Consider the following 13284-nt stretch of genomic DNA (forward strand, 5'->3'; position numbering starts at 1 on the left):
CTGACCTCCGTGTTATTTCATATGCATCTAAGACTTTGTAATAACACTTATTTCATGTGACAGTGTTAGTGAGAGGATGCTGTCATCTCGTTTCATCCGTTGTGCTTTTGTACATCTTTAAAAACAAAAGATTCCAAATGAGGCTCTTTGCTCCTACAAGGTTTGGACAAACAAAAACCAAAAAAAAAAAAGCCTCTAAAAGAAAAGACGACAGCAGTTGCACAGATAAGTATCTTTTTTATTGAAGCATCAAGCTCGTAGCACAGATATATTTAGCACATCTTGACCATCCAAAGAACAGCAAAAGAAAGAATTAGAACAGCAAAGTTTCTCCTTCAAAAGTTCCTCCTGACAGATCCTGCAACTGCACCCTCTCACCCAGGGGGGGGGCTTTCACTCGCCATTCCTCTGGAGCCTTTCAACGATTCAGAGGAAGGGGAAGTGAGAAGATAAAACATGATTTAGTCAGCTTTGAAAAAGGTCATCCCTCAACTTCAGAACACGCAAGTTTAACAACAAACATTTGAACAAAAAGGGGAAGCATATTGGTCCGCAGCAAAAATACAAAATATCTTTTGTAAAAAACTATTACCATTCAACTGCAAAAATGTGTCTTGAGTTCACTGTATAAAAAAAAAAAAAAAAAAACAGAAAAAAAAAAAATAAACAGAAGAGCAATGATCCACACCAACAAGGCTAAAATGTACCTAATCCAAGAACATTACACTTCATATGCTCCAAATGTGGGACTTTAAAAAAAGGGGCCTCTGCCAGCTGTGGCAGTCCTTTGACAGCACGTTGAGGAGTTGATGTAAGAGCAGAGATTGGTCCTCAGGAAAAGAATGAAATCGCTCCAAAATGTCACGATAGACAAACTAGAGGGAAACTATTCCAATGTTAACCCGACTGCTCGCTCTTACATGAACTGTTCCAACAGGCTCAGAGTGCCCTAGGTGATGAATGCACTGTTATTAGGCGCTGATGCAATCATCGCAGATATTGGAAAGAACAGATTGTACTGCACCACGGGGCTGAAAGCAGGTAAAGCTGCGTCCTCTACGGTTCAAAATTCAAACTGCATTCTCTGGCAGGAGAAGCATCGTGAACGCCACTGAACGCAGGCCGAGAGGACAAACCTTGGACGTCTGACATGCGTTTGGTTACAAGGAAGAAACCCACACCGCTTTCGGCACTTCTCCACAACTTGAAATGAAGATTAATTACAAGTTGACCCCACCCCTAAACAAAAATAAAATAAATAAATAAAAAAAAGTCCCCGCCTACCCAGAAACACATCAGGATGCGGCAGTTGCAATGACACTTTGAGCGGAGAAAACAAGAGGAAAGTGGTGCACAGACTGACTGACTGACAAAAGGAGGAAGAGACGGCGCTACGCTACACTGTCAAGCAACACAGCACTAGTCACATGCACCATAGTGTCACAGGATTTTCCCCCTCAGTGAACAAAGGGCATTGATCCAAACAAAAAGAAAAAGAAAACTGCTGGGGGAGTGACATTTTTGACCAATTCACTGCAAAAAATGTCTGGGCACAATAAATTTAATAAAATGGCAGTTTATGCAGCAGGTACATGTGGAATGATCCGGGATCACCCTGGCATGCTCAGACTGGAGGGCCTCTATTGTGCGCTTACAGATTTCTGTATGGGGCGGAAAGAGAGAGAGAGGATGGATATTATGTGGGAAGAAGAAAAATGCTTTGCTGGGCAACTAAGCAAAAAGTGTCTGATTCATTATTTCCCATTCAGAGCGGGGCGCAGCCAGGAGGGCCGGCCCTCGTCATGTCACGGTTCTGGGGCCAGCTGACAGTCTGACTCTGGCAGGGGAGACCTGCTGCGAGCTGGACAATGGCTGGTCGGCAGAGGTCATTGTGAGCAGTGTGAGAGAGAGAAGAGGAGGGTGGGGGCATGCTCTCCTGGAGTCGTACATTCAGCTCAAACCCAGTCCAGGCTTTTCTCTAGAGACATGTACATTCGAAAGACGAGTGAGGGGGGGGGGACTGTGCTACATTCAGTTTGAACATTTTCCATTAAACCAATTCACGTGAACGTGGAAATGAGAGTGCTGAATACGACTGGGGTGGGGGGGCTATAGGATGGAAACTTCCTATAGATAGTTGCACTCAGGCTGACTGGCTAAGTGCACACGTTCAAAGTCTTCAATGATTCATACATACATTTTCCAGGCATACAACTTTTAAAGCCCGTCTATTTGGGGAAACGCAGGGACCATCTCATCTTATTAGCGGGTGGAGGAGCACGAATGACTGAATGCCGGTGTTGGGAGTCAGCGTCAAAGCCCAGCAAAGCGGAAACCCCCGTTACTTGCAGTGTACAGCAACCAGAGCGCTGACCAATGAGCTGCAAGCCTCTGATCCAACAATGTGACGTTAAACAGCGAGTATGGCGTCTGTTTTCAGAGAAACTCAAAACATGTCCCAAAGACAAGACGACGGTTAGACTGGCCAAAAGCTCACCACAACTCGTACATTCAATCAGACTCGAGACAGGAGGTTGGCCTTCTTTTCGTACCGTGAGTAAACAGGTGTGTAAAGTGCAGGCAGTCGTCGGTAGGGGTCGCTCTAATGTGACAATTGGCATCAATCAAATTAGACGGAGACCGTTGGAATTTCAAATTTTACAGACAGGCTGAGTGAAGCTCATAAAGAGGCGGACTGATCTGAGCATGTCAGGGCCCCGGCCTAGTGAGGGCGGAAGCCTTGTCTGTGGGGGATGAGGGGGGACACCTGCAGGAAGGGACCGTTATACTGGGCACAGATGGACAGCCTCAAACAGAGCGTGTTTAATTCCTCTACATGCACTTCAAGATCACAGCAAGAGTGAGCTAGAATATCGAAACAGAGAAAAGAGCTTTCATGCAAGAGATCTAAGTCACAGGTACAACAATGCAAACAACTCAAACTGGAGGTAAAACTAGGGCTCGCGGCCGCGTCAGCACCGGGAGATTCTGAACAACGACAGCAGCAGAAGGGGACGAGGAAGGGGGAGGACGACAGGCTCTCTAGTGGGGAGTGAAGCCGGCCGCAGGGAGGGAGTCCCAAGCGGTCGCCTTTCTTTTTACGCCTCTTCTTCATCCTCAACCCTCAGCTCTGTTGGTCTTGCTGGCGGTTCTGGGCGTAGCTTGTGAAGACGAAATTGTAGTCGTTGAATTGAGCCAACTGGCGGTCGAGACGCTTGTAGCCCTCGAGTTTCTGGGCAGAAGAAAAGACACTGCGACATTCGGAGCTCTGCGGGGGCAAACGAGACGGAGAGAAGAGAATTTACTGAGTGACAGCTTCAATTAGAATCACACTGAATGAAAGCCAGCTTGTATTCTAGAAACATACCTGATTGACAAAAAGCGTAGTCACGAATTTTCCTGGCTTAAACACCTCCACCACCTTCCTGACCAGCTCGTCGTACGACGTCTGGGAGAGGTTGGTTTCGAAGCTGACGTAGGAGAACTCTGGCTCCGGGGTGATGTGGATGGTCCAGTAAGTTCCCTGGAGAAGACGAGCAGAGACACGTTAGTAGGATCTGTCAGAAATGTTCAAGTTGGACCGCAATGAAGGCAACAGCTCAAAAAAAGAAAGAAAAAGAGCCACTCACATCAGTCTTCATTCCGTTCATTGAGTATCCACATGGGTTGAACATTGTGGCATCGATCACAGAACCTGGTATCAGGTCACAAATTCCACTCATCTGCAACAAAAGAAGAAAAGGATGTGAGCTTTAACTCAGTTTCTGCCTCCATGTCTGCTCATGCCTAACCACTCACCCAGCTGCATTCTTCCACAACAGTAGAATGCCAATATGTGCTGGTGACTGGAGAGACACACACACACACACACACACACACACACGCTGATGGTAAGGATTTACTCACACGAGTGACATCACTTGCAGAAACACCATCTTTCATGTAGAACTGGTCCATAATGGCTGGATCAAGGTCGCTCATCAGAACTTCCAGCGTCTGATCCGCATGCTTGTTCTCCCAGTACTCTGGTAAGTCCAGGGTAAACAGGTACCTGTGGGTGACGGACACGGGACGTTATTTACGCCTGTTACCAAATCAGGAGAAAGCCTGACTAGGTGAAGTCCGAACGGAGGCTCTGAAATCAGTAGAGGCCATGACTATATTCATGTCAGTGACAAACAGATGCTCTGATGTTGGCAACAGTGTGACAGCACATGAAGTTTCAACCAGCACAGGGAGCTGCATGTTGCTTACCAGCAGTCAGAGTTCAAACGTCCCATACAGTAGGCTGCGCCATCTGGAAGAAGCAGAGACAGGTTTGGTTTGGTCGCCTTTACGGCCAGCGTACGTGTGAAATGCCCAAAGGAGCTTCTGCAGCCATTTTCAGAAAACAAAAAAACAGTATGGTAGTGTTAAGATCATGTAATGTTCATGTACTTGGGAAAATCTGGCCGAGAAAGTCCACTTCCTCCTGGAAATTTCGATGAGGGAACTCTTGATGGGTAGGCTTCATAAAGTTCTTGCGGGAGTAGAAGAAATTCTGCAAAAAAAAAAAGAAGCACATGACAAAGTGAGAGCTGAACAGCAGCAGGCAGTGGGTGATGACGTGGTACTTCAGTCTGATATGTGCATATAGCAGGTTATGTTATGTAGAATACCAAGGTGCTGGGTGCAGCCTACCTCGATGGCGTCGAAGCCACAGTACTCCCTGGCGAGTTCCAGCAGAGGCACCAGTGCTTGCAGTAAGAGGGTGGTTCCGCATGTCTTCAAAATGAAACGTCTCTTGGAGACAAACATGCTACTCTCACTGTGGAGGGAAGGAGGCACAGGAGAGGTGTAAAGCATCTGTACTAGGATTACACTTTAACACTATCCTATTCATTATACAAGAGATGATTAACTGGAGGTCCTCTTTCCACCCTGTGAGCTTACACAACAGGCCTAATCTAAGACAGGGCATTTCTTCCTACCCCCCCCCCACACACACACACACCCTAAACATGGACGAGCTGTTAAAACCAAATGGATTCACAGTAAGTGCAAAAAGACATCGTCTAGAAATGTGGATATCAGTGAGGGGAGCTAAACTAAAGTCTTCTTAAATGTGTTTCAACGCACCAGACGGGGGTTTACAGCAGTAATTACAGGGGAGGTACACATAAGCAACTTAGAGTTTTGGAATCCCATCCATCTGATACCAAGGTTGGTTTAAGGAAATGATCAAACAACCAGGGTGTTTGTTAATGCCACGCTGGTTATGCTTCGTTTGCAGTATCAGAACTGTGGCTGCTTTGACTGACAGCAGAAACTCATCGTTGCCCCGGCTACCTGTGAGGACTTGTTTGGTTCTTGAGAACAGCAGAGCGGATCTTACTGGTTTTAACCCTTCACATTTGAGGCGGGCTTTCCTTAAAAACGTGTGACTTGGTGTACTTCCTACAAAGACTACGCAGCATGTAATATCTGTCCATGGCTCCGTCTCATCATCTGGGACAGACAGTGCACCGTCAACGGCAAGCGGCTTACAGGTGACCGCTGCCTAATCCTGCCTTCTAAATCAATAGAGAGATGAACTGTAGGTCAAGACCCAGCACTCACCTGAGTATATAAGCTTCCTGCTTGTCAGACTGTGTCACACTTATGATCAAACAATGCACATTCTCCAAGAGTTTATCCCACTCAAACCTGAAAGAAGAGAAAGCAAAAGCAACATTTAGGCACTCATTTTCCATGCTCATCACACACACTTGAATGGACGGTTAGCGTTTAACAATTACAGTAACGCCCTACAAGCCGTAACGGGGAGGAAGGCATTCAGCGAGTGGAGTTCATGGCACTAAGGGCACGTAAGAAAACATTCAAACAATCTCAAACGGATAATGGAATAGACTTTTCTGTAGTTGGTCAACTACTTAGCAAATGTACGCATTCATTTGAGATGAAATTCACTGTCCCGGAGGAGGTCACTGCAATAAAATGCTGCATTCTGAGATTAGCAGTGAAGAAAATGTTCAGACCAACAGGAATAAGATACTTGCTATGTGCAGAAAAGCTGCAGTGAAATGTGGATTTGGGCTGCTGGAGTCTTGGCCCCAGTTCAGCATTTCTGGGCAAACTGAAATTCACAAGCTGGGACAGATAACACAGCCAGCACTCTCCTCCTCAGTGGCAGGAGGGTACCCCCCCCCACCACCCAAAGACAGCTGCAGTGCAAATGCAGCTGCGTCACATTCTTTTGCAACCTTGGAAGGGGACAACCGGGACCCATTCAGAGCGTCCAGCAGGAAGCACGGCGCGGCCTGCAGAGAAACACCACGAGGAGGGCAACGCTCAACGGGGGAATTTACCAGAAGCCAATGTTGCATAATTCACCCTGAGAGACCGACAGAACTGCATGAAGCGACAGCCTTTCTGGGGAACCTCAGAACGGGAGATGTGCCAGTGACTGCACTGTCAGCTCCAGGTCTCCAACTGTCAGTGACAGCTCTAGTCAGAAAGCAGGTGTGAGCAGTAAGTCAGCCCCGACTGCTTGGATCACCTCATGTCAGCCATCTGATTTTAAATACGCGTCTTAATAAGAGCAGAGGAAATGACAGGAATTCAGGGTGAAAAGCTAATAGACTAGTTTTCACACTTGGCTCTGGTGACACATCCCTAGAAAACAAGGAATCTGACAAGTTGTGCTGCCACTTATGCTTCTAAGCCCCCATTCAAACAGACATACCAAAATATAGCCGTAAAATAATAAAACACCATTCTGGGAGCTTCAGGCGAGTGGGTGATCTACTACATAACATCCCAAGTTAGTCTGGCTTGGGGGGGGGCATTGTAGTATGCCGCCCTTCCTTCATTCCTCTAGCAATCCAGCAAAAAATGCTTTTAGATGCATCACATCCACAGTAGTTCACCTGGAGCATTATTTGCAGAGTGGATGGGTTAGTGAAGTTTGGCTGTTTTTTTGTAAACAGAGTTTCTGGGTGCCATGTAACCAGAGCCTGACGATATCCATCAGCGGCTGGTTAGTGCGTCCTTTGGGAACGCCTCATACGGATCATTAGGAGACAAAACAGTGCAGCTGCTTCTGCATAAATAAACTGTACAACACCAGTAGCTGCACTGCTTCTATGATGAAAGTCTCCAAATCTAATTTGCGTCCCACAAAAAAGGACGACACAATGATGCTCCGGTCATTCAGCAGCCAACAGGACAGTTTTATGGTCACTCGCCATCTTACTTCCTGATCGTGGCCACCATGTTTAGAGATTACATAAGGAGGGACAGCGTGTCATTTAGCCGCATTCATTATGGTCCGTACATTGTGTCACCATTAGGATGTGTTATTACCATGCAGCTGTCTTAACACGCCATGAAACTACATTACAGTCAGGCAGCATGGGGGTTATTTCATAGTGAGCAGAGACCCTTTTACTTTCTGCTTCTGACAGTCATTCATGCAGTCTGTCTCCTCTTTTCCATCTTGAGTTTAAATTTAAAAGTGCACTGAAGTACCACACTGTGGCAGGCTGGTAGGAATTAGACCCTTCAAGTGTTTCCAGCGAATTCTACACATTTTACCTTTCTTACCTATAGCATGCATTTCCATCTGGTTTTAAAATGACAAATGGCCTCTAGACAAACAAGGACAGGCCCAATCACAGGTTGTGGTTCACTCTTCTACACAGAATGACATCAGAGCTGTTGCAACATGCCGGCTTCCCAGCTTCATACCAAAGGGTAAATTTCATCCAAGACCTGGGTCAGCTCCCATTTCAGTGTGAAATGTACACCAGGGGCTATTTCTGGTTGCTCAGCAGGATCAGGTCGTCCTCACTGAGAGACCGGCCTCCAGGAAAAGGACCAGATTAGAGTCATCATCCACAGACACACGGTTTACCAAGACAACACATTCCCGGAACTGTGGATAGTTTTGATGATGAATTCAAAAGACTGGAGAGCACGAGAGGGACACTAATAACACAAAACAAAACCTTTAGACAGCTACTTTCACTCATTGAGCTGCAGAGACACTAAAGGCCACACTTAGAGCAGCACAGATATGATAACATGAACTGGCCTTCAGGACTAGCTGCTCAACAATCACTAGAAGCAGGCTGTAAGCTGGAGTTGAGCCCTGAGGAAGGACAGTGAAGGTAATGTGAGTGAGCTCTGCATTTGTGAATCAGATGCCCTTGTGGACTTATTTGGACATTGGCTGATGTCCAAGCGAGCCTGATCCACTGACAGTGTCCCTCTGAGCCGTTAATCTGCCCTCTGGCTGTAAATTAATGCCGCTCCTCATTCACTCGACTGCCCACTCACTTTTCTTAAACCGACCTCTATGATCTGGTAAATGACCAGGAAAGTTACTCGGAGTGCAAAACTAATTTCGCCTTGAACCTTGCCACAGGCCACTCACTCACACAGCTCTGCACCAACAGGTTACGGAGCAAAGCATCAGGAGGCATGAACCCCATTCAGAGTGTAGGTGACTGGTTCTTAAACCAGTAGAAGGAGGTGGGCTGGGGTGTGTGATGATTCCTAACCAGCTGTTGTCACTGTAAATCATTCTGTGGGGGACACCTCCAGTTGCTTTACTCTCACACTGATGAATGAACACATGGGAGTTTTTAGTGGTGACAAAGCTCACCTTAATCATGTCTGATCTACCCATGTATGACCTATTTTACTTCTACTTGGCACATGCTCCTCACTTCTTGAGTGGATTTTGTTGTGTTGAACAAGGGCAAAGGTCCACAGCCTTTTTTTTTTTTAAACCATTCCCATCCATTTCTCAGAATGACCCATCACCCAGAAATACCCTTTTCTTTGAATGCAGCCAAGTGGCTCGGAGCAGATCACAGCAGGGAGGCCCTGCAGCCAATCAGGGGAGGTGGGAGGGGAGAGCCTGCATGACTGGAAACGTGACCGGAACAACGACTACATGCACTTTTGGGGGGACTTGCAGCACATGATGGGGCTGCCATGCAGTGGGTGAACTTTAGACGTTGTGGACACGGACTGTACAAAAGGGGAATGAACCTGAACATTAAAAAGGAGCCCCCCCCCCCCCGGGTCATAGCATCCCGTACTAAAAAACACTCCATGGTGACTCACTGTCATTTTAGTCACACACATTCTGTCTGGGAGCATTTCACTTCCCGTCTTTTCCCTGTCACGGAAGCTGAAACCCCTCTTAGCTGGAGGACAGAACCCCCCCACACACATACACACACCGGCTGAGCACACGGACACGGAGGTCGGAGTGACGTATGATTTGAATGCGCGTGCCCGTGCTGGTGGCCACTTGTCGGTGCAAACGGAGACACGCGGTGAGGACGGACGACCACATGTCTGACACCTCCGTTGAGGCCCCCTAGTTGTTGAATGACGCAGAAAAAATAAGCTCCCCGGTTACAGCGAGACAAACGCACCGCTGCTGTATTGACAAGAACTGACTACGTAAAACACGTAGCTTTGGGTGTTGGAGCACTTTGAGGAAATGTGGCCAAACCACGTCCCAGCTCCAATGCGGGGCAATAAATAACGCGTGCGCACCGGCGGGGAGGGAGGGGAGGGGAGGGGAGGGGGTGGGCAAGCCCGCCTAATGTTGGCACCAAAGTAAGGTGACACATTACGCGAATAATATGAAGGCTCATTCACATGATACAACAGCCCCAAAGAGCCGTACGACGAGTAGGAAATAGCAGGAGGCAGCGGGGTATTTTAATACGTGCTCCCAGGACCTAGCTAGAGTTAGCTAGAGCTACAAACATGCTGCAAACTTGCTGTCGAGACGCCGTTCTAACATTCTACCAGTGAACTAGCGCTCACCGTAACAAGTGAGGGCTTGTATCAGTGTCCCAACACGTCAATCGCCATTAATTTCCTCGCTAAAGAATGAATGACTCAGCTTGGAAGTGCCACTGTTGAAGGGGGAGGTGGCCATTTTCCAGTGACGGTGTTTGCTCGCTTACTGGTCGTGGGCTTTGGTGTTAAGAACGTCCCTTACTAGTTTACTAAGGATGACCTAAAGATTACAAAGAAGGACCCGCCGCTGAAGAACAAGATTTTCACCACATTTAGTCAACCTTTTTTACATGTCACGGGTGAACCGAGGAGGTGGGGGGGTGGGGGGAGTGGGGGGGTGAAGCCAAGCAGGTGGCCGGCGTTTCAGCCACACTTTCCATATGCTGCTAAGGACTAACACGGCAGCGAGTACATTCAGATGCCACAAACCTTGGGATGGTGCGGAGGTCCCCAGTTCCTTTGGTCTCGTCCTGCCGAGAGAACCACACCTCCAACAGCTTCTCGGTCCCCTCGAAGAAATGTGCACCGTTATCTTCCATCATGAGACAACAGACACCCAACAAAAAATATTAAACGTCGGTTGTAACGTTTACTGCTTTATTAATCCTTCCTCGATCACTTATAACTTATTGAGGTACAGTCCTTTAAGCAATCCAGGTGATGATTTTCTTGAGTTACCGTCTTCCCTTTTGCAGAGAATACCGTTAGCGAGTGCTAGCTAATATCGCCGGCCATACTGTGTAGAGCACTGAACAGAGATGGCGCGGTGCCTTTATATGCTAGCCGCCCTGCGTCATCCTTGCAGGTCGCCAATCCGGTCGTAGCACTCTGGCTTGTGAGATGCGGTTGGACCAGGAACCTATCAATCATTGTAAAAAAGGGGTTTCCTTCGTGACGTTATTTTTTACAGCCTGCACGTAGCGTGCCATTGCTCTGCACAAAAATATTAAAGTACAGTGATGCCAACTACATTTACGACAGTAAGTGGTGTTCATTTAAGTCCCTACTTGAAAAGATGGGACTATTTATCCATTAATCTCATAGATATTATATATCAGAAACCCCAAAATGCTTAATTTAAAAAAATTCTGTGTAAACTAAGTGCTTCTCTGACATATGTTGAGCTTTTGCTGTCTTATGAATTTCAATGTGTATTTTATTACTGACACTTAGCATTGCACGACCATAATACATTTATTTATTGTTTTAACTCCACAGAAACAAATGCACAATTTAAACTCTGAATTATGAAATAATACGATAGCATTAATATTACAGCATAATATTATAAAATAATATTAGTGCACATAGAGCAGACATTCAGTTGTAAGTGAGCCGTTTGGCCAATTGAAGTTGAAGAAAATATGTTAATAAAATATGTTACGGTTTATAACACCATTGTACCTGCACAAGTGTGTATATAACTCAATATGTCAGTTTATTTATAGTATAGGCATCAATGTATTATTATAATTATTATTATTATTGGTGTGCTCATTTTATACCTCTGTTATTAAAAGTTTTCATCTCTTCAGAGAAACCTTAATTCATATTCTTCTGTACCTACAGTATTACCTTGATAGTAATGGTATGTAATTATATACACACACACACACACACACACACACGTATATATACATATACGTGTGTGTGTATATATATATATATATATATATATATAAATTAAAAAAATAAATAAATAAATAAATAAATAAATATATATATATATATATATATATATATATATATATATATATATATATAAAAATTTATATATATATAAAAATGTATACTATATATATATATATATATACACACATACAGAGAGAGAGAGAGTTCAGGGATCATACAAGTATTTCTAAATATGTAGATAGAATGTCAGCTAGTTATACTTTGGACAAACAGCCATGCTTGTACATCATGAATTTCAAACAACCGATGCCTGCATTTTTGAAGAGCGTTCATGAGCACGCAAAGTACAACAAACCGCAGCGAGAAACGCGGGTTGTAGTTTCCTCCATCTCCGCTCGCGAGCTGGCGAACAGCAGCGCCTGCTAAAAAAGAACTACGTTACCCAGCAAGCCCTGCGCGCCAATTAGAAACGTCAACGAGCCAGTGAACATTAAGCGGAGCAGACCAAAATCCCAAACAAGGAAATGGTGGGGGAATAAAACGACCAGATTATTTAATTAATGCATGTAATAATTAATATTTTATTTTATTGTAAATTAAGACGTATTTATGGGTTAAAATGGATTACGACTTCAAAACAAAGCTGGCGGCCGAGAGAGAGAGAGTAGAAGATCTGTTCGAATATGAAGGTTGCAAAGTGGGTCGAGGCACCTACGGGCACGTTTATAAAGCTAAGCGCAAAGACGGGTAAGATAACCGTGAACGTTATTGTTTCTGCTGCCATGAAACTGACCGCAGGATGCTTTTTGTGAACACACGCCTCCGCTCGTTGTGTGCCGAGCGGCGCGTTAGATTTGAGCCTCCCGAAGCGAAAACCCTGTGTGTGTGTGTCTGTGTTTTTGTTTTCATGTAACGCACTCACTCACTCACTCACTCACTCACCAACCAACGGCCCCCCCCTCTTCCCCGCTCCCCTTCCTCCTCCCCTCCTCCTCTTTCCTCACCAACCCCCCCAAAACAGCGCAGAGAAGCAACGGTGCTATTTATGTTTAGCCAAGTCTTTAGGGTGGCCAGCACATCTCGCTTTAGTGTCTTTGAACGCAACGGAAGACGTTGCTCTCGTCATTCGACGCGATAGTGACATTTCAGCGCCTCTGCATGGCCAAGCTGCCCCCCCTCCCCAGTTTTAACACTGTGCGCCCTGGCCAAACTTTTTTTTTTTTAGCCTCACAGTTGAATGTAATGTAATTGCTCTTTACACTGTTACTACCAAGCATGTGACAATGCATGTGTGACTACAGTGTGTACACCAGCAGCAGTAGGAAGATGGAGTTCTCTGTTAAAGCACGCCAGCAGTGTCACTGTTTGTCCCTAAAATGGACCAAATCCCAGTGGACAGTTTTAGTTTAATGGTGAAGTGTGTCCCCCAGGGCCAGGGGAGTCACTCAGACCTGACAACTTGGAAAGCAAATTGAATGCAAAAAGCGTTGTGACCAGGGAGCTGGTGCATGGAGAGTCGCTTGCTTTTCATCCTTTTAGAATTTGAATGGTATATCTTTGTTATTTAGAAAAGTGATGGACTCTAGGTGGTACTGGTGCTGAGATGACCCTGAAGACAGGGATCAGTAGCAGCCAGATGTGACCAATCTACGTGAAATGCTGTTTCTTTGTCACTGTTGCCATGAAATTGTAATAATCCAACTTTAAAGCCTTCTGGAACAATATTATTAAAATTAGCACAAGCTCAAAAACAATGCCGCAGGGATCGGGAATCAGCCAGATGTGGCAGATGGCCAGATGTTACCATTCAATACTGTTTCGTTGTCAGTGTTTTTATAAAACCGC

At 45.7% G+C, this 13284-nt stretch overlaps 2 protein-coding genes across 2 annotated transcripts in view; one reads left to right on the forward strand and one right to left on the reverse strand.

Moving 5' to 3' along the window:
• Positions 1-217: 217 nt before the first annotated feature.
• amd1 (adenosylmethionine decarboxylase 1) lies at positions 218-10533 on the reverse strand. Its single transcript, XM_070849422.1, has 9 exons — positions 10237-10533; positions 5599-5685; positions 4681-4807; positions 4438-4540; positions 4255-4297; positions 3907-4051; positions 3630-3722; positions 3368-3523; positions 218-3268 (listed from the first exon to the last, which is right to left on the reverse strand). Exons 1-9 carry the CDS (start codon positions 10347-10349, stop codon positions 3125-3127), a joined length of 1011 nt encoding a protein of 336 aa, XP_070705523.1. The 5' UTR covers positions 10350-10533; the 3' UTR covers positions 218-3124.
• Positions 10534-12009: 1476 nt separating this feature from the next.
• The window catches only part of cdk19 (cyclin dependent kinase 19), a 47842-nt gene continuing 46567 nt past the window's right edge, over positions 12010-13284 (forward strand). Inside the window, exon 1 of the mRNA XM_070849334.1 lies at positions 12010-12186. Coding sequence (XP_070705435.1) covers positions 12059-12186 — 128 coding nt within the window. The 5' untranslated portion in view covers positions 12010-12058. The remainder of the gene's footprint in view (positions 12187-13284) is intronic.

The sequence above is a fragment of the Pempheris klunzingeri genome, chromosome 18 (assembly GCF_042242105.1).
Source record: "Pempheris klunzingeri isolate RE-2024b chromosome 18, fPemKlu1.hap1, whole genome shotgun sequence".
Taxonomy (NCBI): Eukaryota; Metazoa; Chordata; class Actinopteri; order Acropomatiformes; family Pempheridae; genus Pempheris; species Pempheris klunzingeri.